The sequence below is a fragment of the Gorilla gorilla genome, chromosome 10, assembly GCF_029281585.2.
Source record: "Gorilla gorilla gorilla isolate KB3781 chromosome 10, NHGRI_mGorGor1-v2.1_pri, whole genome shotgun sequence".
NCBI lineage: Eukaryota > Metazoa > Chordata > Mammalia > Primates > Hominidae > Gorilla > Gorilla gorilla.
The window spans coordinates 22,217,567-22,240,906 of NC_073234.2; the positions used below are offsets into that span (position 1 = coordinate 22,217,567).

The following is a 23,340-nucleotide window of genomic DNA, read 5'->3' on the forward strand; positions in this document are numbered from 1 at the left end:
GCTTTCCCCTGGGAAAACCCAAGGATGCAGGAGCCTAAAACTGACCTTATTTCTCAGTAGCACCCAACCATTCCCTCTCCTCAGAAGATCCCAGTCCCACCTTCCCATCTTTACCCTTAAAGCGGCAAAGGCAGTACCCAGTTCCCTCAAAAATACTCAGTGGCCAGAGGTTTTAAAATGTGTATTAAATTTCATGGGTATGCACAGTGGAGAAGGCATCCTCACAGAGGCAAGAGTTCCAACCTGGTAACAATGGCAGTGAGCCACCCGTCTAGTTTTCAACCATCTAAGATAGCAGCAGCTGGCTGTTGCCCCTGGACTGAGATTTCTTCCTCTTTGCTGGTGGGGGGCGGCTGGAACTGATGGGAGACACAGTGGGAGGCTGAGGCCCCTTGGGGGTATCATTCTGTTTCCGGAAGGCAGCTTTCTTAAAAGGCTGCTCTGGCAACTGCTGCTTCTCAACCCCCTTGGCCCTTCCAAGGGGCTGATGATGGTCCTTAGGTTTCAGGGTGGCCTGAGTCTTGGATGGGGATAACACAGCCGGTGTTTGTGTGTCTGTGCCCTTGGGAGGGGCATTCTGCTTGAGGAAAGCAACTTTCTTGGAGGACTGTAATTTAGGTGATCGTTGCTTTAGCTTCCCAGTCACCTTTGGCTCCCTGATCCCTTTGGCTTTTCCAGCTGGCTGACTGCTATCCTGGAAGCTGGAGGAAGCTTGGGTCTTTGTGACAGAAGGTACAGTGGACAATTCTGGGTCTGCCCCTTTGGAGATGCCATTCGGCTTCTCGAAGGAGGCCTTCTTGGGATGTTGCTGTTTCTGCAGCTGCTGCTTTGTCTTTGCAGCCCCCTTGGCTTTCTTGGCTGGCTGGCTGCTGTTCTCAGACTTGGGGATGACCTGAGGCAAGTCTACATTTGTAGGTGTGGCTGTTTCAGAATTTCCTTGGGTTAAAATTAAACAGATGGTGTCAGAAAATGGGCCTTATCACCATATTTTAATATTCTCATATTAAAATATGAGAATTGCCATTTCCTGGGCAGGAACTCCACACAATTAGGTCAGTGCCGAAGAGCAGATTACCTAAATTCCCATTACTTAATATAACTTGGCCTTTACTCAAGTCCTAGTTGAACCTTGTATTAAAAGATCACTGCCTATAGGCCAGGCGTGGTGGCTCACACCTGTAATTCCAGCACTTTGGGAGGCCAAGGCAAGTGGATTGCTTGAGGCCAGAAGTTCAAGACCAGCCTAGCCCACATGATGAAACCATCTCTACTAAAAATACAAAAATTAGCCAGGGATGGTGGTATACACCTGTAATCCTAGCTACTTGGGAGTCTGAGGCACAAGAATCGCTTCAACCTGGAAGGTGGAGGTTGCAATGAGCTGAGATTGCACCACTGCAGTCCAGCCTGAGCGACAAAGCAAGACACCGTCTCAAAAAAAAAAAAAAAAAAAAAAAAAAAAAAAAAAAATCACTGCCTATCCTTGGGCCAAAAGGTTTCTACAGGAAGCTGCGCCCTCTTGAGGACAGGAAGTAACAAGACGCTGTAAGGAAGAGGTGAATCTCAGGGTTTTGGGGTTTTTTTGTTTTTTGTTTTTTTTTGAGATGGAATCTCACTCTGTCACCCAGGCTGGAGTGCAGTGGTGTGATCTCGGCTCACTGCAACCTCTGCCTCCTGGGTTCAAGCGATTCTCCTGCCTCAGCCTCCTGAAAATCACAAGCGTGCGCCACCATGTCCGGCTAATTTTTGTATTTTTAGTAGAGATGGGGCTTCACCATGTTGACCAGCTGGTCTTGAACTCCTGACCTCAGGTGATCCACCTGCCTCAGCCACCCAAAGTGCTGGGGTTACAGGCGCGACCCACCACGCCCGGCCTCGCAGGGTCTTCTAAATGAATTTGAAGCACTAGGCTTTATTTTATTTATCTTTTTTTTTTTTTTTTGAGGTAGAGTCTCACTGTGTTGCCCAGGCTGGAGTACAGTGGTGCCATCATAGCTCACTGCAACCTCAAACTCCTGGGGCTCAAGGGATCCTCCTACCTCAGCCTCCAGAGTAGCTGGAACTACTGTCTCCCTTTGTTGCCCAGACAGGTCTCAAACTCGTGGTCTTAAGCGATCTTCCCACCTCAGCCTCCCAAAGTACTGGGATTTATAGGCATGAGCCATCACCACACCTGGCCTATTTATTTTTTAAATCAGAGAAGTTTCTTTCCATGTGAATTGTGATGAAGTGCAGGATAATTAAAATATGTACTTTTTAAGTTATAGCAAATTTTACTATTCCTTTTTTTTGAGATGGAGTTTTGCTCTTGTTGCCCAGGCTGAAATGCAATAGCGTGATCTCGGCTTACTGCAACCTCCACCTCCCAGATTCAAGTGATTCTCCTGCCTCAGCCTCCTGAGTAGTTGGGACTACAGGCACGCGCCACCACACCTAGCTAATTCTTTTTTTTTTTGGAGACAGAGTCTCACTCTGTCGCCCAGGCTGGAGTGCAGTGGCACAATCTCAGCTCACTGCAAGCTTCGCCTCCCAGGTTCATGCCATTCTCCTGCCTCAGCCTCCCGAGTAGCTGGGACTACAGGCGCCCACCACCACGCTCGGCTAATTTTTTATATTTTTAGTAGAGATGGGGGTTTCACTGTGTTAGCCAGGATGGTCTCGATCTCCTGACCTCGTGATCCACCCGTCTTGGCCTCCCAAAGTGCTGGGATTACAGGCGTGAGCCACCGCGCCTGGCCACACCCAGCTAATTCTTATATTTTTAGTAGAGATGGGGTTTCACCGTGTCGAATTCCTGACCTCAGGTGAGTGCTGGGATTACAGGCATGAGCCACCACGCCCAGGCAAATTCTACTATTTCTAAAGTAGCACTTCTCTCCCTCTTCCAACTAAACCCAGGGTTATATCCCAGTAAGCAGTGCTCTCAAGGCTGTTTCAGAAAACCCCACCCTTCCCCTTGAGATCCAGGCCAGACTCCTCAAGATGGCTGAGAAAACAATCTGCAATGAGTGTGAAGGGCTCAGAGAACTGCTGACAAAGCTCTGTGGAGCTCTGTTCCAACCCAGTGCTGAGAATGCTGGACCAGCAGAGGTCCAGTACCAGTAAGTCCACCCTGTGCCAAGAAGGAAAAGAAACCACAACCTGCATTTGGAATGCATTTAGTGCTGAACAACTGCAGCCACTTGGCAGAACAAAGGAACAGGCCTCCATCCATATGAACACTTTAGCCTGTTCACATGGGGTCCAGCACTCAAAAGCAATTCTAGCTGGAATGAGAGGGTTCTCTCAGCCAAGCATGCAAAGGCTGGAGTAAGGGATGCATGAATCTTTCCTTTCCCTTCCTCTTGTCACACCATAAAGCCTCCTGAAAGGTGGAAAGAGCAAAGGTGGTGACGAAGGGTAGAAAAAGACCACTTACCTGTCTGGGACTGAGGGATAGAATTGGAAAATTTCTTGAACTTGGCAATGAAGAACCCATCCATATTGTGGGTATGAGGGTAGAAGCGTCGGGTAGAACGCAGACTGGGGTGGAAGCGCCTTTCTCGAAAGCGGGTAAAACCTTCCTGGCCAAAGTCTAGGCCTGTGGGCACCAGTCGCACATTCCTCTTTTTCAGAGCATAGTCTACCACCCACTCATTCTCTTCTACCTGGATGTGGGGGGAAGACAAAGAACGGAGGAAAAAGCAGAGCTGGAGCTGAAGGGAGCTCTAAGGGGCAAAGAGCCCCCCAGCCCAGCCTCCCCTGCTCTGCCATGGCAGAGGTCTCACCGTGATAGAACAGGTGCAGTAAACCAGGTAGCCTCCTGTCTTGGAGGTCGCATTGACAGAGTCAATAGCACTCAGGAGCAACTCCTTCTGGAGGTGAGCACAGCGCAGGATGTCCTTCTCATCCTGTCCCAAAAAGAGACCCAAAGGCAGCCTCAGGAGGAGAGGGGAGCCCAGAGGGTGTCCCCATCTCAGTTTCCAGCTCTACGAGACCCAGCCAAGGCCTCTCAGGGGCCCACCACGTGACTCCTCACCTTGTTAGTCTTCACGGCTGGATCCTTGGAGATGACCCCAGTGCCACTGCAGGGAGCATCCAGCAGTACTCGGTCAAAGCCCCCCACCACCTGGAGAAAAGATACAGATGAATCATATGTCTCTTCTGCAACCAGCAGGGCAATATTTACTAGAGTCAAGTCTAAACATTGAGGTCAGGAAGGGAGAAGGTCAACCGGAAGAAGCCTCAGAAGACACACAGCTCGAGCCTCACCGTGGGGAACTGGCGCCCATCATAGTGGCTGATAATGGTGTTGGTGACTCCCAGCCGATGCAAGTTGCCCACAACACTCTTGAGCCGCTCAGCATTGGCGTCATTGGCAAGGATCACACCCGTGTTCTTCATCAGCTGGGCTAAAGGGAGGGCAGTTAACAGTGCTGATCAGCCAGTTCCACTGTCTCCACACTTGCTCCCACCCTCCTGTCCAGGAATCCACATGAGAAGTGTCATCACCTCAAGGCAACTTCGCTCCCAACAAGCCTGCCTACTGTATAGGCTGATCCACTCTGCACTAGCCCCTGGTGATCGGCAAGTCTACCGATGTGGTTTTCCCATTTTTACCGAACACCTATCTGGTCCTACATACTAAATTACTTCTTTTAAGTGACAGCAGCTTAATAAAAGTTATGGCTGCTGACTATGTGCTGAACACTGCCAAGGACTTCTACATGCATCATTTTAACCCTCACAATCCAAGCGTAATACAAGGGCCAACCCAAGCACAATTACCATCCCATTTTATGGATGACAAAAGAGAATCCATAGTCAGATGGGTAGTAAGTGGCACACTGGAACCCAGGCCGACTCCAGAAACTGGTCCTCACCACCCTGCTAGCTACCTGCACATTGTGTTCCATGAGCACTAGTGAGTCAGCAACCCCAGCAACCCCATCTACTTTCAAAAGCAAGACAGCCCGATGAATCCCACCTGCCTGCCCCTCTCATACCCATGTAGCTGGTCTTTCCTCCAGGGGCACAACACATGTCCAGGATCCGCTCATGTTCCTGGGGTGCCAAGGCCATGACGGGCAACATGCTGGAGGCTCCCTGCAGCATGTAGTGCCCAGCCAGGTACTCGGGGGTAGCACCTATGGAGAAGGACCACCCTGTGACATGCGGTAGGGACAGGGACAGAGATAGAAGGGCTCTTGGGTGGGGGAGACTTACCAATGGGAACAGAAGAATCATACACCACTAGTCCAGTCTTTGACCACTTGCCCAGGGGATCCAGGTTAACCCCACGATTGATTAGAGCCTGAAAAGGGATGAAGATTTTTTTTTTTTTTTTTTGAGATAGAGTCTCACTCTGTTGCCCAGGCTAGAGTGAGGTGGCGCAATCTCGGCTCACAGCAACCTCTACCTCCCAGATTCAAGTGAGTCTCTCGTGCCTCAGCCTCCTGAGTAGCTGGGACAACGGGCATGTACCACCATGCCTGGCTAATTTTTGTATTTTTCATAGAGATGGGGTTTCACCATGTTGGCCAGGCTGGTCTCTAACTCCTGACCTCAGGTGATCTGCCCGCCTCGGCCTCCCAAAGTGCTAGGATTACAGGCGTTGAGTCACCGCACCCGGTAGGGATGAAGATTTTAATAACCTCATAGGCTACTCTACCCAGAAAACAGATGAAGACATTAAACACATGCTTCATAAAAACATGGCCCATGCCCCACAACTCCTATAGTGCTTACTCCAAACACAGTCATCATGGACTCATTGAGCAGTTTCTCTCTCCCACTCCATCCTATGGTGCCCTTTTTTCTTAACCTCAGGCTCCTAACTCAAGGTCTGAACTTCATCCCAATGGAGCAGGATGCCACCTCCTGTTACTTTATTTCCTAGAAGTGGCATCTGATTTTCTAAGAGGCTGAGCCCCTCCACTATACTAAAAATTTAATGATATTGGTTATACCACATTACATTATTAGGTTTTCTTCACACCAGGAAATATACAACACATATAACCCAACAACTGACTTTAGAACAGGGGTCTTTAACCTGGGGCCCCTGAACCCTTGGAAATGAGTTTAAAATATTGACTGTGCATATGTGTCTTTTTTGTGCAGTCAGGAATCATATTTCCCCAGCTCCTCAATGATCTCCCTCCAATTTCCTTGGGGGCAGCACGCTCATCCTGAAGTCTCATCATCCTAGTCACAGGGAGCAGAGTATGAACTTCCCATTCCACAGAGGTCCTAGGCCCCCAGATCCTATCCTGCCAGAGACATCAGGCCTCTGGGTTTGCCCCCCCAGGATCATGCTTAGGTCCTAAGGCCCCACCCAGTCAGGGTAGCACAGGGGAATCTCTGGAGTTGGCAGAAGTCACTTCCCTTCTGAGATGAGTGAGCCTCAAAGGCCACCCCTCACCTGTGCAAGGTCTCGGCGTCGGGTTTTCAAGGTATTGGTCCGGAGGGTGACGGGCCGAGGCACCTCATTAGCTTCTAAGAACTCCACCAGCTGCGGGGCAAGACAGCAGGGAATAAGTGAGGCTGGCTAAGGAGCTCAGTCAGAAGAGGGGAGCAAGGGGGCCGAACATCTTCCTTACACAGCGTACGGAGGCAAGAAAAGAAAAGCAGAAGAGGCATTCTGGCAATCCAGTACCTCAGACAGAGGGAAGAGGTCCATGAGCTTGCCAAGCAGGAAGTCTCCATAGGAGTAGTAAATGGCCAGATCCTTCTTGAGCCGGTTCAGGTATTCAGAACGAGACCGCCCTTCCTCCCGCTGAGCCCCAAAATCACGCAGAATTCCCACAATATCCTGGATCCGCTTGTGAACTCGTTGCAGGTCTGGAACCTGGGCATGTGGGCCTGTTAAGGAACTGTGTCATGATGTCCTAAGGCCTGGAAATCCCTCTCCCAAGCACCTTCCTCCTAACTTTTCACTCTGCCCTGCAAGGATATCCTGCTCCGTCTCCCCAGCAGGGGGCAGCACAAATGGTTCCTCATCCACATTGATCTGCAGGCCCCCATCTGCCTCCTCCTCCTTTGGGGGGCATGACTCAGGGGTCACTTCTTTCTCTTCCTCCTCGTCCTCCGTCTCCTCTTCACTCCACTGGATCCTAGAAACAGGTCCAGGAACAGAGTGATTCACAGACCAAAACAGACACCTCCTCCTTCCTCACAGCTTCCCCACCCCAGTGGCTTCCTATGCTCCATCCCAATAGCTTCCAAAACTCACCCAGCAGCAGCTTCCCGGGCCTTCTGCTTCCGAGCAGCTCTTTCAATGGGCAGCAACTGAAGAGAGACAAGGGCTGTTAATACAGGCCTGCCCTTCCATCAGCCCTTGTAGCACTTCTATCTCTGTATCTTATTTTTTCGCTAAATAAAAATCCAACACTTGCTCTCAGAAGGAAATAGAGGAGCAAAGAAATGAAAATAAGATGGGCACAGTATTGCTCACTGTTGAAACTAAGTAATGAGAGCATCGTGGCACACGCCTGTAAATCCCAGCTACTTGGGAAGCTGAGGCAGGAGAATTGCTTGAACCCGGGAGGTGGAGGTTGCAGTGAGCCAAGATCGAGCCACTGCACTCCAGCCTGGGCAACAGAGAAAGACTTCATCTCAAAAAACAAAACAAAACAAAAAAAAACCTAAGTAATAAATTAAAGGGTTCATTACATTTTTCTTTCTACTATTATGTTTTTCACTTTTCCATTAAGAAAAAAAAAAAAAAACTTGAAAAATACCTGGATGTATAAAGAAGGACAAAAATTGCCCTTGACTACCATTTTGCCATATTTTTTTTGAGAGAAGTCTCGCTCTTGTCCCCCAGGCTGGAGTGCAATGGCGCGTCTTGGCTCACTGCAACCTCCGCCTCCCAGGTTCAAATGATTCTCCTGCCTCAGCCTCCCAAGTAGCTGGGATTATAGGCGCGCACCACCATGCCCAGCTAATTTTTTGTATTTTTAGCAGAGATGGGGTTTCGCCATGATGGCCAAGCTGGTTTTGAACTCCTGACCTCAGGTGATCCGCCCGCCTCGGCCTCCCAAAGTGCTGGGATTACAGGTGTGAGCCACCGTGCCTGGCCCATTTTGTCATTTTTTTTTTTTTTTTACTTACTCTGTATTTTTCACATAATCCATTTTCAAGTTTGTTTCTTGCTTTTTAGACTTCAGTTACATCACAGGCATTTTCATAGACATAATGACCAGTGTTAACTGCATCATATGCATGAACCATAACTTAAGCATATTGTGTATTTTGGAAGTTTCCAGAGTTTTTGGCATTATGATCCACATGGTGCCTGCAAACCTAATAATGACCCTGTAGATACAAGGGGATGTAGGAAAGGGGTGCACATGGGGACCTTCTTTTTATTCTATGTGATTCTAATAATACATCCACACACTAATTGTATAATAACTTCCTGCACCTCAGTAAAGAACTATTTGCTGACATTTTGGATCATCTTCCTTAATAGGGAATTACTATGTCAAAAGGAAGAAGTTTTTGTTTTTTTTTTTTTTTTTTTTTTTTTTGAGACAGTCTCACTCTGTCACCCAAGCTGGAGTGCAGTGGTAAGATCACAGCTCACTGCAGCCTCAACCTCCCAAGCTCCAGTCATCTTCCCGCTTCAGCATCCTGAGTAGCTGGGACTACAGGCGTACGCCACCACACCCAGCTAATTTTTAAACCATTTTTTAACTTAACTTTTTTTTTTTTTTTGAGACAGAGTCTCACTTTGTTGCCCAGGCTGGAGTGCAATGGCATGATCTCGGCTCACTGCAACCTCCGCCTCACAGGTTCAAGCAATTTTCCTGCCTCAGCCTCCCGGGTAGCTGGGAGTAGCTGGGATTACAGGCATATACCACCACACCAGCTAATTTTCATATTTTTAGTAGGGATGGGGTTTCGCCATATTGTCCAGGCTGGTCTCGAACTCCGGAGCTCAGGTGATCCGCCCACCTTGGCCTCCCAAAGTGCTAGGATTATAGGCGTGAGCCACTGTGCCAGGCCAATTTTTTAATTTTTTGTAGATACGGGATCTCCCTATGTTGCCCAAGCTGGTCTCCAACTCCTGGGCTCAAGCAATCCTCCTGCCTCAGCCTCCCAAAGTGCTGGGATTACAGATGTGAGCCACCATACCCAGCCAAAAGGAACAAATTTTTCAAAGTTCTGAGATAACTGCTTTATAAAAAGTGCATTTCTGTGCCCATCAGTGGAGCACACCATTGTCCACCTTCCCATACCTACACCAAGACAGCCTTCTAGATTTTTTTAAATGCTCTATCCTACAGCTCTTTCAAACTTGTAGGTGCACTGGGAGGATATAAGACAGTAGGGAAACAGTGATGGAGCACAAAAACCCCTTTCCTCTAGTCAGGCTTATCCTTGCCACTAAGAAACAGTCTCAAGAATCTGGGAAAGAAACTAAATAGCAAGGATCCTTCTATGAATGCCCAAAGAGATGAATCTCACCTCTTCACCTTCCTCCTCATCCTCAGAGTTGGAGTCAGCTCCATAGTCATCTACCATATCAGCATCGTCCTCGGAGCCCCAGAGGTCCCCGTGGTTCACCATACCATCTTCTTCAGAGTCTTCCTCCTCCTCTTCCTCATCACTGCCAGGTGCTGGGCGCTTCTTGCCTCGAGGAGCATTAAATAGGGACTGGGGTCCCTTCTTACCAGCTGTCTGGAGAGCTCCTGCAGAGATCCCTAAGGGTTTGAAGAGTCCTGGACTAATGGCAGCCACACATTCCCTGGCCCCACACCCTGGGAGCCTGTACTTTCTACCCCTCAGAATGTCCTTTGGCTGTTCCTTTCACTCCGGAAATGTTTAGCGAGTCCTTCCCTACCCAGGACCCAAAGGACTCCTCATGTAGCATCCAGCTCTTAGTTTCACTGACCTTTTGGTAGCTTTCCAGGCAATGGTTTGGCCTCAGGAGACTTATTTGTTTTAGGGGGTTCAGCAGAGCCCAATCTCCTCTTGGCTGCCCTGAAAAGACACAAGAGATTCAAGGAGTGAAGAAATGAGAAGATACTTCCAGGCTCTGCCATTTCCACCATAGGGAAATGTGAGAGTCTACAATTAACTCTGTGGTCAAAGATGAGCAGTACCAATTTAACCTACTTAAGTTTTGACACCGACACTTACCTCTTTCGAGCACGACTAGACAGCCTCTTGGAATTTTCCTCACTTACTGTTTAAAAAAGAAAAACGAGGCAGAACAAGTTACAGGAGACATTAAAAATAAATGGGAATGGAAATAAACATGGTAAGAGAATTAGTACACCAATTAAAAGGAGTCCATTTAAATCTCAGCCCTGTTATTATTTAATAACTGTATACGAGTTTCTTTTTTTTTTTGAAATGGAGTTTCACTCTTGTCTTCCAGGCCGGAGTGCAATGGCGTGATCTCAACTCACTGCAACCTCCTTCTCCCAGATTCAAGCGATTCTATTGCCTCAGCCTCCCACCACCACGCCCAGCTAATTGTTGTATTTTTAGTAGAGACAGGGTTTCACCATGTTGGCCAGGCTGGTCTCGAACACTGGACCTCAGGTGATCCACCTGCCTCAGCCTCCCAAAGTGTTTCCTTAATAGTGCCTCTCTCACAGGACTCTAAGATGATTAAGCGACATAACATGACCAACAAGTTTAATACAGTGCCCAGGACTTCCTACTATCTCAATAAACTGCATCCTTTATCCAATGCCCAACACAAACACCCCGTCCAGTGTTACCTCCCACCAGTCTTCCACACAGTATACTACTACTCGGCATGCAGCAGCCAGATCCGTGCTTTTCCATTTCCACCCCTTCCAAAAGGCAAATCAGTGACTGACCCCTCCCCTTCACTACCTCCTCTTGCTACAATGTTACCCATTTTTCAAAACCCAGCTTAACAAAAACTTTTACAGTTCTGCATGGGATCCCCCTTCCTCTGAACTCACAATGTTTTAAATCACACTTTTCCCTTGCATGAATAATAGTTGTGTCCGTGTCTTCACATCTCTACGACCTAAACAGTTCCCTACAATCTAAACGGCTGTTTCATTCATACCTCCTAGTAACTCATACAGAGAAGATTCCACTTAAATAGAAAATGAACAGAAACTAAAAAAGAGGTTATAATACAGAATACCGCAAAAGCTGAGGGATCAGGAGGCCACAACTAATCCTTACCTGCAGGCAAGAATCTGACGAGTTCTGTCTCGGCACCCTTCTGCTTCCGGGCCTTTCGGCCTGGCCCCCGCTTCTCCTTCGTAGGGTCCAACTTGCGCCCCATGGTACTGTGGCAGGCAGAAATGGGAGAAGGTGGCGTCGCGCGTGTTGGAGGGAACGGCAGAACGCACGCTTGGCGTATTACAGTGGGAAAGGGCACAGCCTCAACTCAGCACCCGCAACTCACTCAGCACTCCCGACTCAGCACCCGCGACTCAAGCACCCCCGCTATCCCCCTGGAGGCCCGATCGAACGCCCTCCCACCTGAAACCCAGGTAGCGCACCCTTCTTCCCACGTCCCAGACCAGGTCAGTGCTGCCACTCTTCGTCCCCCAATTTCCTCTAGACCCACCAGAGTGCGGGTTAATGTCCGAGAGTGCCCTTCGGGCGGCCCTCCACGTGCAATCCCGACCTAGCTTTCGGCCGGCACTCGCCACAGAATCGTTCCACGCAGGCGCACGGGTAGCGCTAGCCTCGCGGCCCCGCCTCTTCCTGTTGCGCCTAGTCGGCCGCCGCACCCGGAACTTACGCTCGTCCTGGGAACGCCAGCGGAGCCGGCGGCGGCGAGTAGGGGGCAATTCGAAGGAGACGCGCAGCTTACACCCGCGGCGGATGGAGGGAGCAATGTGACGAAACCATTGAGCTTGACCGACCTTCCCTCATGGAGTTGGCTTTTAGCCTCACGGCCGGTTTCTGTTGGGTGAAAGCCGCACTTTCTCCTCGAACCAGGGCCCGACAGTGGAGCCCTCTCCCTGGCATCCACTGCCCTAGTCCAGCGTCAAGATCACGGAATTCCAGGCTGGGCGCAGTGGCTCACGCCTGTAATCCCAGCACTTTGGGAGGCTGAGGTGGGTGGATCACCTGAGGTCAGGAGTTCGAGACCAGCCTGGCCAATATGGTGAAACCCTGCTTCTACTAAAAATACAAAATTAGCCGGGCGTGGTGGCGGGCGCCTATAATCCCAGCTACTCGAGAGGCTGAGGCAGAATTGCTTGAGCCCGGGAGGCGGAGGTTGCAGTGAGCCGAGATCGTGCCACTTCAGCCTCAGCAAGAGCGAAACTCCACCTCAAAAAAAAAAACAGCCGGGCTCGGTGGCTCACGCCTGTAATCCCAGCACTTTGGGAGGTCGAGGCGGGCGGATCACGAGGTCAAGAGATCCGAGACCATCTTGGCCAACCTTGTCTCTATTAAAAATACAAAAATTAGTTGGGCATGGTGGCGCACGCGTGTAGTCCCAGCTACTCGGGAGGCTGAGGCAGGAGAATCGCTTGAACCCGGGAGGGGGAGGTTGCAGTGAGCTGAGATCGCGCCACTGTACTCCAGCCTGGCAACAAAGCGAGACTCCATCTCAAAACAAACAAAAAACATGGAATTCCATGCCACTTACCTCCTCCTCTCTGCCCCTTTTTTAAAAATCTTTTTATAGAGACGGGTTGTAGGGGGTGGCGTCTCACTATGCTGCCAGGGCTGGTCTAGAACTCCTTCCTCCTGCCCCCACCTTTGTGCTGAGATTACAGGCTGTGAGCCACCGTGCCCCGCCCTCCCAGCACCTTCCTTGACGCTGACCCCTGCTCAGCCCCTCAATTAAGGTGCTGCACTGCACCTCGTTCGCAGGGGGCCTCTTCGCCGGAACTCGCTTTCAGGTGGGTCTACAATTAGTTGGGAAACAACGGGTTGCAAGGCTGACCTGGTCTGGGACATGAGGAGGGGTGAACTACAAGGGTTTCAAGGTTGGAGGGCGTTAGGTCGGGCCTCCGGGGGTGTGGGATTGAGGCTGTGTTCTTCCACAAATTGCATCCCAAGTTTGCACAACTTAGCAAGAAAACCCCCCTCAGCCTTCCTAGAAACTAACATTAAGGTAGTGGTTAGGTGTTAAAACCGTTCCATGTACTTCACTGGTTTAACTTGACAACCGTATGAGGCATACATGAGATATCTGCATCCCACCAAAGTTAAACAACTTGCTGAAGGTCACAGAGCCATTAAGCGGCGGTGCCCGCAGTTTTGCAGCCTCTCATTTTCCACAGGTGGAAGTCAACGTTGGCAAGGCACATATTGCACCCACACACAGAACCCAGTTACTCAGTGGGGTATCAGGACACCACGTAGCCCTTAATTTTCAACTATACAGGTGCCAGGCTCCTGCCGCACACACTCATCCACCTGCACCTACACCCACACTGAACCAGAGCACTAAAATACAAGGAAACTTTTATTTTCAATTTTCATCAAGAAATTTGCTGTGGTTTTTTATGCTTTTGGTTTTTTCCTTTTTTTTTCCACTTTATTTCATTTAGCCGCTCAGTGGCTAGAGCCGCTGGGTTCCTGGTATTAAAAAGATGCCAACAGAGGTAGCTGTGTCTCGCCCAGGGGCCCAGCCCACTCTGAATACCCCCCAAAAAGGAGAAAAGAAAACACAAAATAAACCAACAAAATAAAACCAAAAGGAGGAAAAAATTCAGATCATTTTCTTCAAGCCTGGCAGGAACCCACAACAGTTTGTGTGTAACAGGCGTTACAGTGGGGAGAAGCCAGGGTCCAGAAGGCCAGCCCGCCAGCTCCTGCAGATGGCGCCGGCGCTACTGCTCCATGTCTCTCCTGCAGGAAGGGCACCACTGCCCCTCACTCCCTCCCCTCCCCAAGTGCACTGGGGCTGTTCCTTTACAACATGGAAGATGGGCAGAAGGAAGGTGAGGGTCTCTCAGGCCCCCAGGGGAGAAGCTGGGACAAGAGAAAGTGAGGAAGGTCACTGCTCAGCGGTGGAGGTGGTATCAGTCTGCATCTTCACTGCTGCTGGGCTACCTAGAGAAGGAGACCCAAGGAGTCAGAATTCCAGATGATAGGAATCCACCCAATCTCAAGGGAATTCACTGATAGGCCACCCACCCAGTATGTAAAGCTAGGGACATACAGCAAAGTTACAAGCTCCAGAATGGTTCTGCAGGAAGAGGTGGTGTCAAGAAGAAAATGGTCCTACCTGCTGTGGGGTAGGTTCGGGTGCCCGGTTTGCCAGGCGGCTGAGAATGTTACGCTCTGACATCTGTAACCTCACAGCAACTGGGGGAATTCGGGCAATGGTAGCTGGGAGTCGAGTCACATCAGCTTTCATGTCACTCAGCAGTTCTTCCAGCTGTTTCAGAACTGCATAGGGAGAAAAAAGAGGTGGTGAGCTGTGGTGGCCAAGACTGAGCTCCCTCTACCCTAGTGGACCAGCCCCCCATCACTTCTCAGTGACCAAGTAACTGTGATGTATTGTCTTCTGTCATCTGACCTGACCTCCACCATGTTCAAATTCCTACTCCTCATATTCCAGTTCCAACTGTCCATGATTTTGTGCCTTTTAAAGTCACCTAAACCTTCACTATCCCTTACTATTACTGTATTTCCTCTTCTTGAGAAGCTTATTCCTGTTTTTTCTCTTACTTCTCTACCTTCAGAATCTGTCTCCCACCTCCATTATAACAGCATTCTTTTCCTTATTTCACCCTCCGCCTCCTCATAACCTTTTACTTTAATTAGAAACAAAATGTTGAAAGGGGTCTAGAATTTGAAGGGATCTTTTATCACCTGAAGTTACCTCTAAAGTATCGCAAATGACACTGTATTATTCTGCTTTGCTTTCCATCTCAAGAACCTGAATATGTTTAAAGTTAAAAGAGGTGGCCGGGTGCAGTGGCTCACACCTGTAATCCCAGCACTTTGGGAGGCCAAGGCAGGCGGATCACCTGAGGTCGGGAGTACAAGACTAGGCTAACCAACATGGAGAAACCCCATCTCTACTAAAAATACAAAATTAGCTGGGGCGCGGTGGCTCATGCCTATAATCCCAGCACTTTGGGAGGCAGAGGCGGGTGGATCACCTGAGATCAGGAGTTCAAGACCAGCCTGGCCAACATGGTGAAACCCCATCTCTACTAAAAATACAAAGAATTAGCTGGGCATGGTGGCAGGCGCCTGTAATCCCAGCAACTTGGGAAGCTGAGGCAGGAGAATCGCTTGAACCCGGGAGGCGGAGGTTGTGGTGAACTGAGATCGCGCCATTGCTCTCCAGCCTGGGCAACAAGAGCAAAACTCCATCTCAAAAAACAAACAAAAAAAAAACAAAATTAGCCGGGCATGCCTGTAGTCCCAGCTACTCAGGAGGCTGAGGCAGGAGAATCGCTTGAACACAGGAGGTGGAGGGTGCAGTGAGCCGAGATCACGCCATTGCACCCCAGCCTGGGCAACAAGAGCAAAATTCCACCTCCAAAAAAAAAAAGGTGGCCAGGGCGGAGCACAGTGGCTCATACCTATAATCCCAGCACTTTGGGAGACGGAGGCGGGTGGATCACTTGAAGTCAGTTTGAGACCAGCCTTGCCAACATGGTGAAACTCCATCTCTACTAAAAATACAAAAATTAGCCACAAGTGGTGGCGCATGCCTGTAGTCCCAGCTACTCGGGAGGCTGAGGCAGGAGAATTGCTTGAACCCAGGAGGCAGAGGTTGCAGTGGGCCAAGATCACACCACTGCACTCCAGCCTGGGCAACAGAGCTAGACACTATCTCAGAAAAAAAAAAAAAAAAAGAGGTGGCCAGGTACAGTGGCACATATTTGTAGTCCCAGCTACTCAGGAGGCTGAGGCAGGAGGATCACTTGAGTCCAGGAGTTCAAGACCCACCTGGGCAAAATGGTGAGAGCCCATCTCTTTTTTTTTTCTGGAGTCTCACTATGTTGCCCAGGCTGATAGCCCGTGCAATGGCACGATCTTGGCTCACTGCAAACTCCGCCTCCCGGGTTCAAGCGATTCTCCTGCCTCAGCCTCCTGAGCAGCTAGGATTATAGGCGTGCGCCATATGCCCAGCTAATTTTTCTATTTTTAGTAGAGACAGGGTTTCACCATGTTGGCCAGGCTGGTCTCGAACTCCTGACCTCGTGATCCACCTGCCTTGGCCTCCCAAAGTGCTGGGATTAGAGGCGTGAGCCACCGCGCCCGGCCAGGAGTCCATCTCTTTAAAAAAAAAAAAAAAAAAAAGGCAAAGAACTACTGTCCTTGACTGCCTCTAAGATACTAACTTCCCAAGGATGGCAAAGATCCCTAGCACCTCCTAAACTCCCAGACAAAGGAGCTCTGAAAGTTTGAAAACAAATATATGTACATTAGGATGCAGTCAGATCAGGGAGGCCGAATCGGCAGGAGGCAGGGGAGCCACTGGCTACCTTTGTGCAGGACTGCATTGGCTGGCTTGTTTCCTGCCATTGACTCCTTGGACAGGTGCTGATGACTTTCCGCCAAACACTCCACCTCAGCAAAGCGGGTGTTGAGGGCCATGGAAGGGTGAGAAGGGTCTTCTGACATGTTCAAGTAAGCAGCCCGGCGCAGCTGTTCCTCAATCACCAGAGCTTGTTCTAAGAGCTGGACAAGGGATAAGAGGAAACGGGAGTTCGACTGATAACTCACTTTGCTCACTTCTGACTGGCCTCTCAGCTCACCTCTCATTGTTTCAGATGGTAATAAGAACCTATGAAGAACTTCATGGACAGCTCATTCCCACACCCAAGTAGTTTAACTTTGCCTTGTAACTTTTTTCTATCCCTTTTTCAATGTCCTCATTTTTAAAACTCTTTACCCTTTAGGTTCTCTTATACAAAAGCAATAAAAACTCAATTTAGAAAATAGAATATCAAAAATTTTTAACAACAGATAATCCCACCTTCTAGAAATACATCCTGATATTTTTCTTTTTAGGTTTTTTTGTGCATAGTTTTTTACATAACTGAGATCATACTATATACATACCCATATTATGTTTTCACTTAGTTACACAGTTAAGCATCTTCCTTTTTATCATCTACTCTTTATCAACTACTCTTCAAAAACATGTTTTGGCTGGGCACGGTGGCTCACACCTGTAATCCCAGCACTTTGGGAGGCTGAGGCGGGCAGATTACTTGAGGTCAGGAGTTCAAGACCAGCCTGGCCAACATGATGAAACCCCGTCTCCACTAAAAACACAAAAATTAGCCAGGTATGGTAGTGCGCACCTGTAACTGCAGCTACTCAAGAGGTTGAGGCAGAAGAATGCTTGAACCCGGGAGGCAAAGGTTGCAGTGAGCCAGGATCGCGCCACTACACTCCAGCCTGAGTGAGAGGGAAACTGTCTCAAAAAAAAGGGGTTATTTTGCTATTTTAAAATATTTTTGTTTTTTATTTCCTCTTATCGCCATCTCACTCCCATTCCTCTGAAAAGCAACTTTTCTAATATAGTAATACTGTGGCTTTTTGTGTAGGTTTTTAAAAACTGTTTCTGTTTCATATGTATGTTTCTAAGTTACAGAATGATGTTTTCTGTATCTATAAAATGCTTTTTCTTCTCCCACTACATACTTTTTAAAAGGTACTCTTATGCTGTATGCACATGAATTTTGTTGCTTCTGTTGTTTAATGCCCCATGATATGAATACATGTTTCACCTATGCATTCTCCTAATGCTGAACATTTATGTTGCCTCTAGGCCCCCACCACCAAAAATCATACTGCAAAAACACTCATGCACATGTCATCTGATGGAGCTGTATTAAAGATTCTTTGAAATATATCCCAAGAGGCAGAATGTTGGTTCTTAATTTATGAAAAGATTTTAATTACTTAAAAAATATATTCATAAAACATATGACTCAACATAAGAGAAGATTTCTCATACCCTTCTCCTCTCCTAGTGTCAGCCAGCACTTCTATGCAGATGATTTGATGCTTCTCAAACATGTGCCTTCAGCACTGGTTCTGATCCCACTAGTGTATGGTGATGGGGGTAGGTAGTGGGAGGGGTGCTGATTTGTGAGAAATACCAAAAGACTTGTCTAAAATTCGATATCATTCTACAAACTGCTCCCTCTCTTCTTAAATGACAATTTAACTTTCTCAGTGACTCAGGCTCAAAATGTTATTTTCAGTCTCACTCACTCTGTACCTCAAATCCAGTAAGTCAGGAGTTGGCAAGCTACAGCCTGTGGGCCAGATCTGCCCCACCACCTGTTTTTATATGGCTCAAGAGCTAAGAATGGGTTTTACATTTTAAAATGGTTGGCAAAAAGTCAAAACAAGACTATTTCATGCCACTTCATGAGAATTATACAAAATTCAAATTGTAATATCCATAGATGAAACACTGAAACACATCCTAACTTATTCATTTATGTATCCCCTGTGGCTGCTTTCACACAACAAAGATGGAGTTGAGTATATGCAACAGAGACTACATGTCCCACAAAGGGACTATCTGGCCCTTTAACAGAAAAGGTGTGGTTGGGTGCAGTGGCTCACACTTGTAATCCCAGCACTTTGAGAGGACAAGGCGGGCAGATCACCTGAGGTCCAGAATTTGAGACCAGCCTGGCCAATATGGCAAAACCCCATCTCTACTAAAAATACAAAAATTAGTCAGGCATGGTGGTACATGCCTGTAATCCCACCTACTTAGGACGCTGAGGCAGGAGAATCGGTTGAAGCCAGGAGGCAGAGGGTGCAGTGAGCCAGGAGATGTCGCCACTGCACTCCAGCCTGGGCAACTGAGTAAGACTTTGTCTCAGAAAAAAAAAAAAAGGGTTTTATTAACCGTTTTTGGTTTGGGGGGAGAAAAAAAGGTTTGCTGACCCCTACAGTAAGTCACTAAGTCCAATAAATTCTTTGGTGTTGTTTCCTTTATCTTTACCCTTTTCATTTTCCACAACCAGCATCACAGCCCAGACCCTTAACACCTCATGATTATATGACAGTTTTATAATCTTATGAATGCTGTTTCCATTTCCCTTGGTCCTATCAAAACTGCTCACAAACTTTCAGTGGCTGCCCATTAACGATAGGGTAAAGTCCAAACTCTCTTATCTGGTGCCAAGAACCCACCTACTGACCTCTAGCCCGTTCACCTTTCTCTTTCCAACCTACCTCCCACCATCACCCAACACAAATGTTTCCCTACAGCTCAACTGGGCTATCTGCTGTTTCCAGACATACTAAGCTTTGCTGCCTCACATCTTTGCCCAACCTAATCCTTTTGTTCAGATACCCTTCTGTTTCTACCAAAAAAATCTCCGTCGCATTCTTCAGAACTTCATTCCAATGCCATCTTCTCCATAAAGCCATTTGTGAGTTCCCTCCCTACTCCAATTCCCTCTCGAGAACTTTTTTTTTTTTTAAGACAGGGTCTTGGATGGGCACAGTGGCTCACGCCTGTAATCTCAGCACTTTGGGAGGCCGAGGCGGGCAGAACATGAGGTCAAGAGATTGAGACCATCCTGGCCAACATGCTGAAACCCTGTCTCTACTAAAAATACAAAAATTAGCTGGGCGTGGTGGCACACGCCTGTTGTCCCAGCTACTCAGGAGGCTGAGGCAGGAGAATCACTTGAAACCGGGAGGCAGAGGTTGCAGTGAGCAGAGATCTTGCCACTGCACTCCAGCCTGGCAACACATCAAGACACTGTCTCAGGAAAAAACAAAACAAAACAGGGTCTCACTCCAATGCCTAGGCTGGAGTGCAATGGCACAATCTAGGCTCACTGCAGCCTCCCAAGTAGCTGGAACTACAGGTGCACGCCACCAGAACTGGCTAATTTTTGTATTTTTTGTAGACATGGGGTTTTGCCATGTTGCCCAAGCTAGTCTTGAACTCCTGGACTCAAGCAATCAGCTCTTTTAAATGCTGGGATTAGCCACTGTGTCTACCTCTCTGAGAACTTTCTTTTCTTGTCTTTTTTGAGGTGAGTCTCGCTCTGTCGCCAGACTGGCATGCAGTGGTGCGATCTCGGCTCACTGCAACCTCCGCCTCCCGGGTTCAAGCGATTCTGGAGAACTTTCTTATGCCAATCAGCAGTCTCTCTCCTGATACGCAGAATGGCATTCATTTGATTACACATGTGCTCCTACTTGAAACTGAAAGCTCCCTGAAAACAGATACCATGCTTTGTCTTTTTATCCCTGGGCACATCATTGCTTAGTACATAATACCTGAAGGCTTATTAGTGTACCATTTCTTCCCCGATTATACTCAGCGTATGAGACAACAGACACGTCTTTTTTTTTTGAGACAGAGTCTCACTCCGTTGCGCAGGCTGGAGTGCCGTAGCACGATCTCAGCTCACTGAAATCTCTACCTCCCGACTTCAAGCGATTCTCCTGCATCAGCCTCCCAAAGTGCTGGGATTGCAGGCGTGAGCCACCGCACCTGGCCCACACAGGCACTTTTTAGCCCAGAAAAAAGAACCAGGCCAGGCATGGTGGCTCATGCCTATAATCCCAGCAATCTGGGTGGCCAAGGCAGGTGGATCACTTCGAGGTCAGGAGTTTGAGACCAGCCTAGCCAACATGGTGAAACCCCATCTCTACTAAAAATACAAAAAAAAGAGCTGGGTGTGGTGGCAGGCGCCTGTAATCTCAGCTACTCAGGAGGCTGAGGTGGGAGAATCACTTAAACCCAGGACACAGAGGTTGTAGTGAGCAGAGGCTGCATCACTGCATTCCAGCCTGGGCGACAGAGATTCTGCTCAAAAAAAAAAAAAGAACCAGCAGCCCACTGACTAATAGCTCTACATCTTCAGAGATGCAATTCAATCCCACCTCTATATCTTTCCTGAATACTCCAATCTGCAGTGTTCCCCAAACAAACCCCTCTGCACTACTGTGTCACTGATTGGACACATAGTCACCTACAGCTCATGTACAGTTAGTTAACTTTCAATTCTGTGTGTCTTCAACCCTAATGTGTAAGTTACTTGGGAGCAAAGCCTTCCATAGAATGAAGAAAGTGAGAACAGTGCGCTGGATGGAGACTCCCTCTGCTGCAGGACGTTATGCACTTTCAAGTTTGTCACTTAAGCAATATATTCCTCCCCAACCGCTCACCTTAAACCTTCGAGCTAGAAATTTATTCTTGATCTCTAAGAAATTGCCACGGTTCATTTCACCCTTGAAAGGCTCATTGAGGATGGCATAGCGTGGGTCATTCTGGATGTCTTGCCACCGGGCATAGCCATGGCTATTGGAAAAGTGCTCAGGAAAAACAAAACAAGGGAAGTAAGAACCTCAAACTAAAAGACCTTCAGAACCTTTCACCAAAAGCCTCAGTACAGATTCAGGCAAAGGATACTTTATAATGCCGGCTAGCAGCCAGTAGTCATGCCGTCGATGCCAGATCTCATAAGTCTTCTTGGTAACTGTGGCTGCCCGCTCTTCATTCTGCCAAAGGGAGTGCAACTCTGAGGAGGAATTTAGGGAAGGTTGGGGGTGGGGGGAAGCAAACATCTGTGAGAATTGAAAAAGCTACTTATTCTTGTCCCCCACCATCCCCTACCCCTGGATCCATTTCATATAATTTGCTTCTGGCTTTCTCCACAGAACCCACTATCAGTTTGGCATTCCTTCATCAAACAGAGGTAAAGAGGTAAAGTCCCTGTACCGTGGTTTCTGACAAGAACCCCAATTTCACATCAGATCCTTCTAACCCTGGTGGGCCCCTCATTTCCATACCAGTAAAACCACCATCTGCAATGTTAAACATGAAACGTTGTTTAATATTTTTCTTCTGTTTCTCATCATTCAGGTCCTTGGGGGTCTCTCCATTCTGAAGCATCACCTCTTTTTTCTCTTCTTCTTCTTTCTTCTCTTCTACAGAATATGGGGAAGAAAAATGTCAGCTCCAGCCAAAGCCCAGCACCATCGCCCTTACCCAGAACACTGTATGCTACAAGAATCCATCCACCTACACCCCTTCTCCACCTGGGTGTCTCTCAGACCCAGAAAATGGTGCCATTGGCCCACTGATAACTAAATGTGGGGACAGGTGCAGTCTTTTATCTTGGGATAAAATGGCTGGATGAGTATGGACAGGGAGGCAGGGCAGATAACAGTCCTTGCTTCTGGTTTTAGAGTTCTTCTAAACCACAATCAACTTCTCCAAACACCCACCTTTGTCTTCTACCACAATAGGGGTCAGATCTATTGCTGACTTTTCCTCCACTTTCTCTACGTCAGCAGCACCTAGGGGAAGAAATGTTATTGAGACTATACCTAAAGGAAGAACATTCTCCTCTGTTGCACACTATTATCCAATTGGATAGACCCACATCTAAATGTCTGCAATTACAGTAATGTCAGCTGGGCACGGTGGCTCATGCCTGTAATCCCAGCATTTTGGGAGACAGCAGCAGGCAGATCACTTGAGGTCAGGAGTTCAAGACCAGCCTGGCCAACAAGGTGAACCCCAATCTCTATTAAAAATACAAAAATTAGCTGGGTGCGGTGGCTCATGCCTGTAATCCCAGCACTTGGGGAGGCCAAGGTGGGTGGATCACCTGAGGTCAGGAGTTAGAAACCAGCCTGGCCAACATGGTGAAACCCTGTCTCTACTAAAAGTACAAAAATTAGCCAGGCGTGGTGGCTCACACCTGTAATCCCAGCACTATGGGAGGCCGAGATGGGTGGATCTCTTGAGGTCAGGAGTTCGTGACCAGCCTGGCCAACATGGTGAAACCCCATCTCTACAAAAATACAAAAATTAGCCGGGTGTGGTGGCGCATGCCTGTAATCCCAGCTACTCAGGAGGCTGAGGCAGGAGAATTGTTTGAACCCAGGAGGTGGAGGTTGCAGTGAGCCAAGAGCACACCACTGCACTGCACATCAGCCTGGGCGACGGAGCAAGACTCCATCTCAAAAAAAAAAAAAAAAAAAAAGATTAGCCAGGCATGGTGGCTATTCAGCAGACTGAGGCAGGAGAATCACTTGAACCCAGGAGGCGGAGGTTGCAGTGAGCCAAGATGGTGCCACTGCACTCCAGCCTGGGTGACAGAGTGAGACTCCGTCTCAAAAAAAAAAAAAAAAAAATTTTGGCCAGGCGCGGTGGCTCACGCCTGTAATCCCAGCACTTTGGGAGGCCAAAGCGGGCGGATCACGAGGTCAGGAGGTGGAGACCATCCTGGCTAACACGGTGAAACCCCGTCTCTACTAAAAATACAAAAAATTAGCCGGGCGTGGTGGCAGGCGCCTGTAGTCCCAGCTACTCGGGAGGCTGAGGCAGGAGAATGGTGTGAACCCGGGAGGCGGAGTTTGCAGTGAGCCGAGATGGCGCCACTGCACTCCAGCCTGGGCGACAAAGCAAGACTCCATCTC

General features: G+C 48.4%; 2 protein-coding genes across 34 annotated transcripts in view; both read right to left on the reverse strand.

The window, feature by feature from the left end:
- Positions 1 to 164: 164 nt before the first annotated feature.
- NOP2 (NOP2 nucleolar protein) lies at positions 165 to 11,733 on the reverse strand. 2 transcript variants are annotated; one of them, XM_063693768.1, is made up of 16 exons: positions 11,484 to 11,733; positions 11,161 to 11,267; positions 10,129 to 10,174; positions 9,881 to 9,969; positions 9,454 to 9,677; positions 7,214 to 7,269; positions 6,935 to 7,094; positions 6,638 to 6,835; positions 6,404 to 6,493; positions 5,206 to 5,293; positions 4,986 to 5,126; positions 4,252 to 4,391; positions 4,019 to 4,108; positions 3,768 to 3,890; positions 3,419 to 3,647; positions 165 to 936 (listed from the first exon to the last, which is right to left on the reverse strand). In XM_063693768.1, exons 2-16 carry the CDS (start codon positions 11,261 to 11,263, stop codon positions 287 to 289), a joined length of 2,427 nt encoding a protein of 808 aa, XP_063549838.1. In that variant the 5' UTR covers positions 11,264 to 11,267; positions 11,484 to 11,733; the 3' UTR covers positions 165 to 286. The 2 variants fall into 2 exon arrangements, with proteins under 2 accessions (XP_063549838.1, XP_063549837.1); XM_063693767.1 differs by having other exon boundaries at positions 9,454 to 9,689.
- Positions 11,734 to 13,393: 1,660 nt separating this feature from the next.
- The window catches only part of CHD4 (chromodomain helicase DNA binding protein 4), a 36,273-nt gene continuing 26,326 nt past the window's right edge, over positions 13,394 to 23,340 (reverse strand). For 19 of the 32 annotated variants that reach the window (XM_055358498.2, XM_031007242.3, XM_055358493.2 and 16 more), the window contains exons 34-40: positions 22,141 to 22,212; positions 21,703 to 21,840; positions 21,323 to 21,431; positions 21,079 to 21,211; positions 16,395 to 16,593; positions 14,177 to 14,340; positions 13,394 to 14,001 (exon numbers count right to left, since the gene is read on the reverse strand). In XM_055358498.2, coding sequence (XP_055214473.1) covers positions 13,984 to 14,001; positions 14,177 to 14,340; positions 16,395 to 16,593; positions 21,079 to 21,211; positions 21,323 to 21,431; positions 21,703 to 21,840; positions 22,141 to 22,212 — 833 coding nt within the window. In that variant the 3' untranslated portion in view covers positions 13,394 to 13,983. The remainder of the gene's footprint in view (positions 14,002 to 14,176; positions 14,341 to 16,394; positions 16,594 to 21,078; positions 21,212 to 21,322; positions 21,432 to 21,702; positions 21,841 to 22,140; positions 22,213 to 23,340) is intronic. The other 13 variants (XM_019038129.4, XM_031007241.3, XM_055358510.2 and 10 more) reach the window with 1 other exon arrangement.

Coding starts and splice junctions, on each gene's coding strand:
- NOP2 (XM_063693767.1), bottom strand. CDS start 11,263: ATGGGGCGCAAGTTGGACCCTACGAAGGAGAAGCGGGGGCCAGGCCGA. Junction 9,690..9,880: donor GCCTGGAAAGCTACCAAAAG/GTCAGTGAAACT, acceptor TCAAACCCTTAG/GGATCTCTGCAGGAGCTCTC. Junction 7,095..7,213: donor GCCCGGGAAGCTGCTGCTGG/GTGAGTTTTGGA, acceptor ACCTGTTTCTAG/GATCCAGTGGAGTGAAGAGG.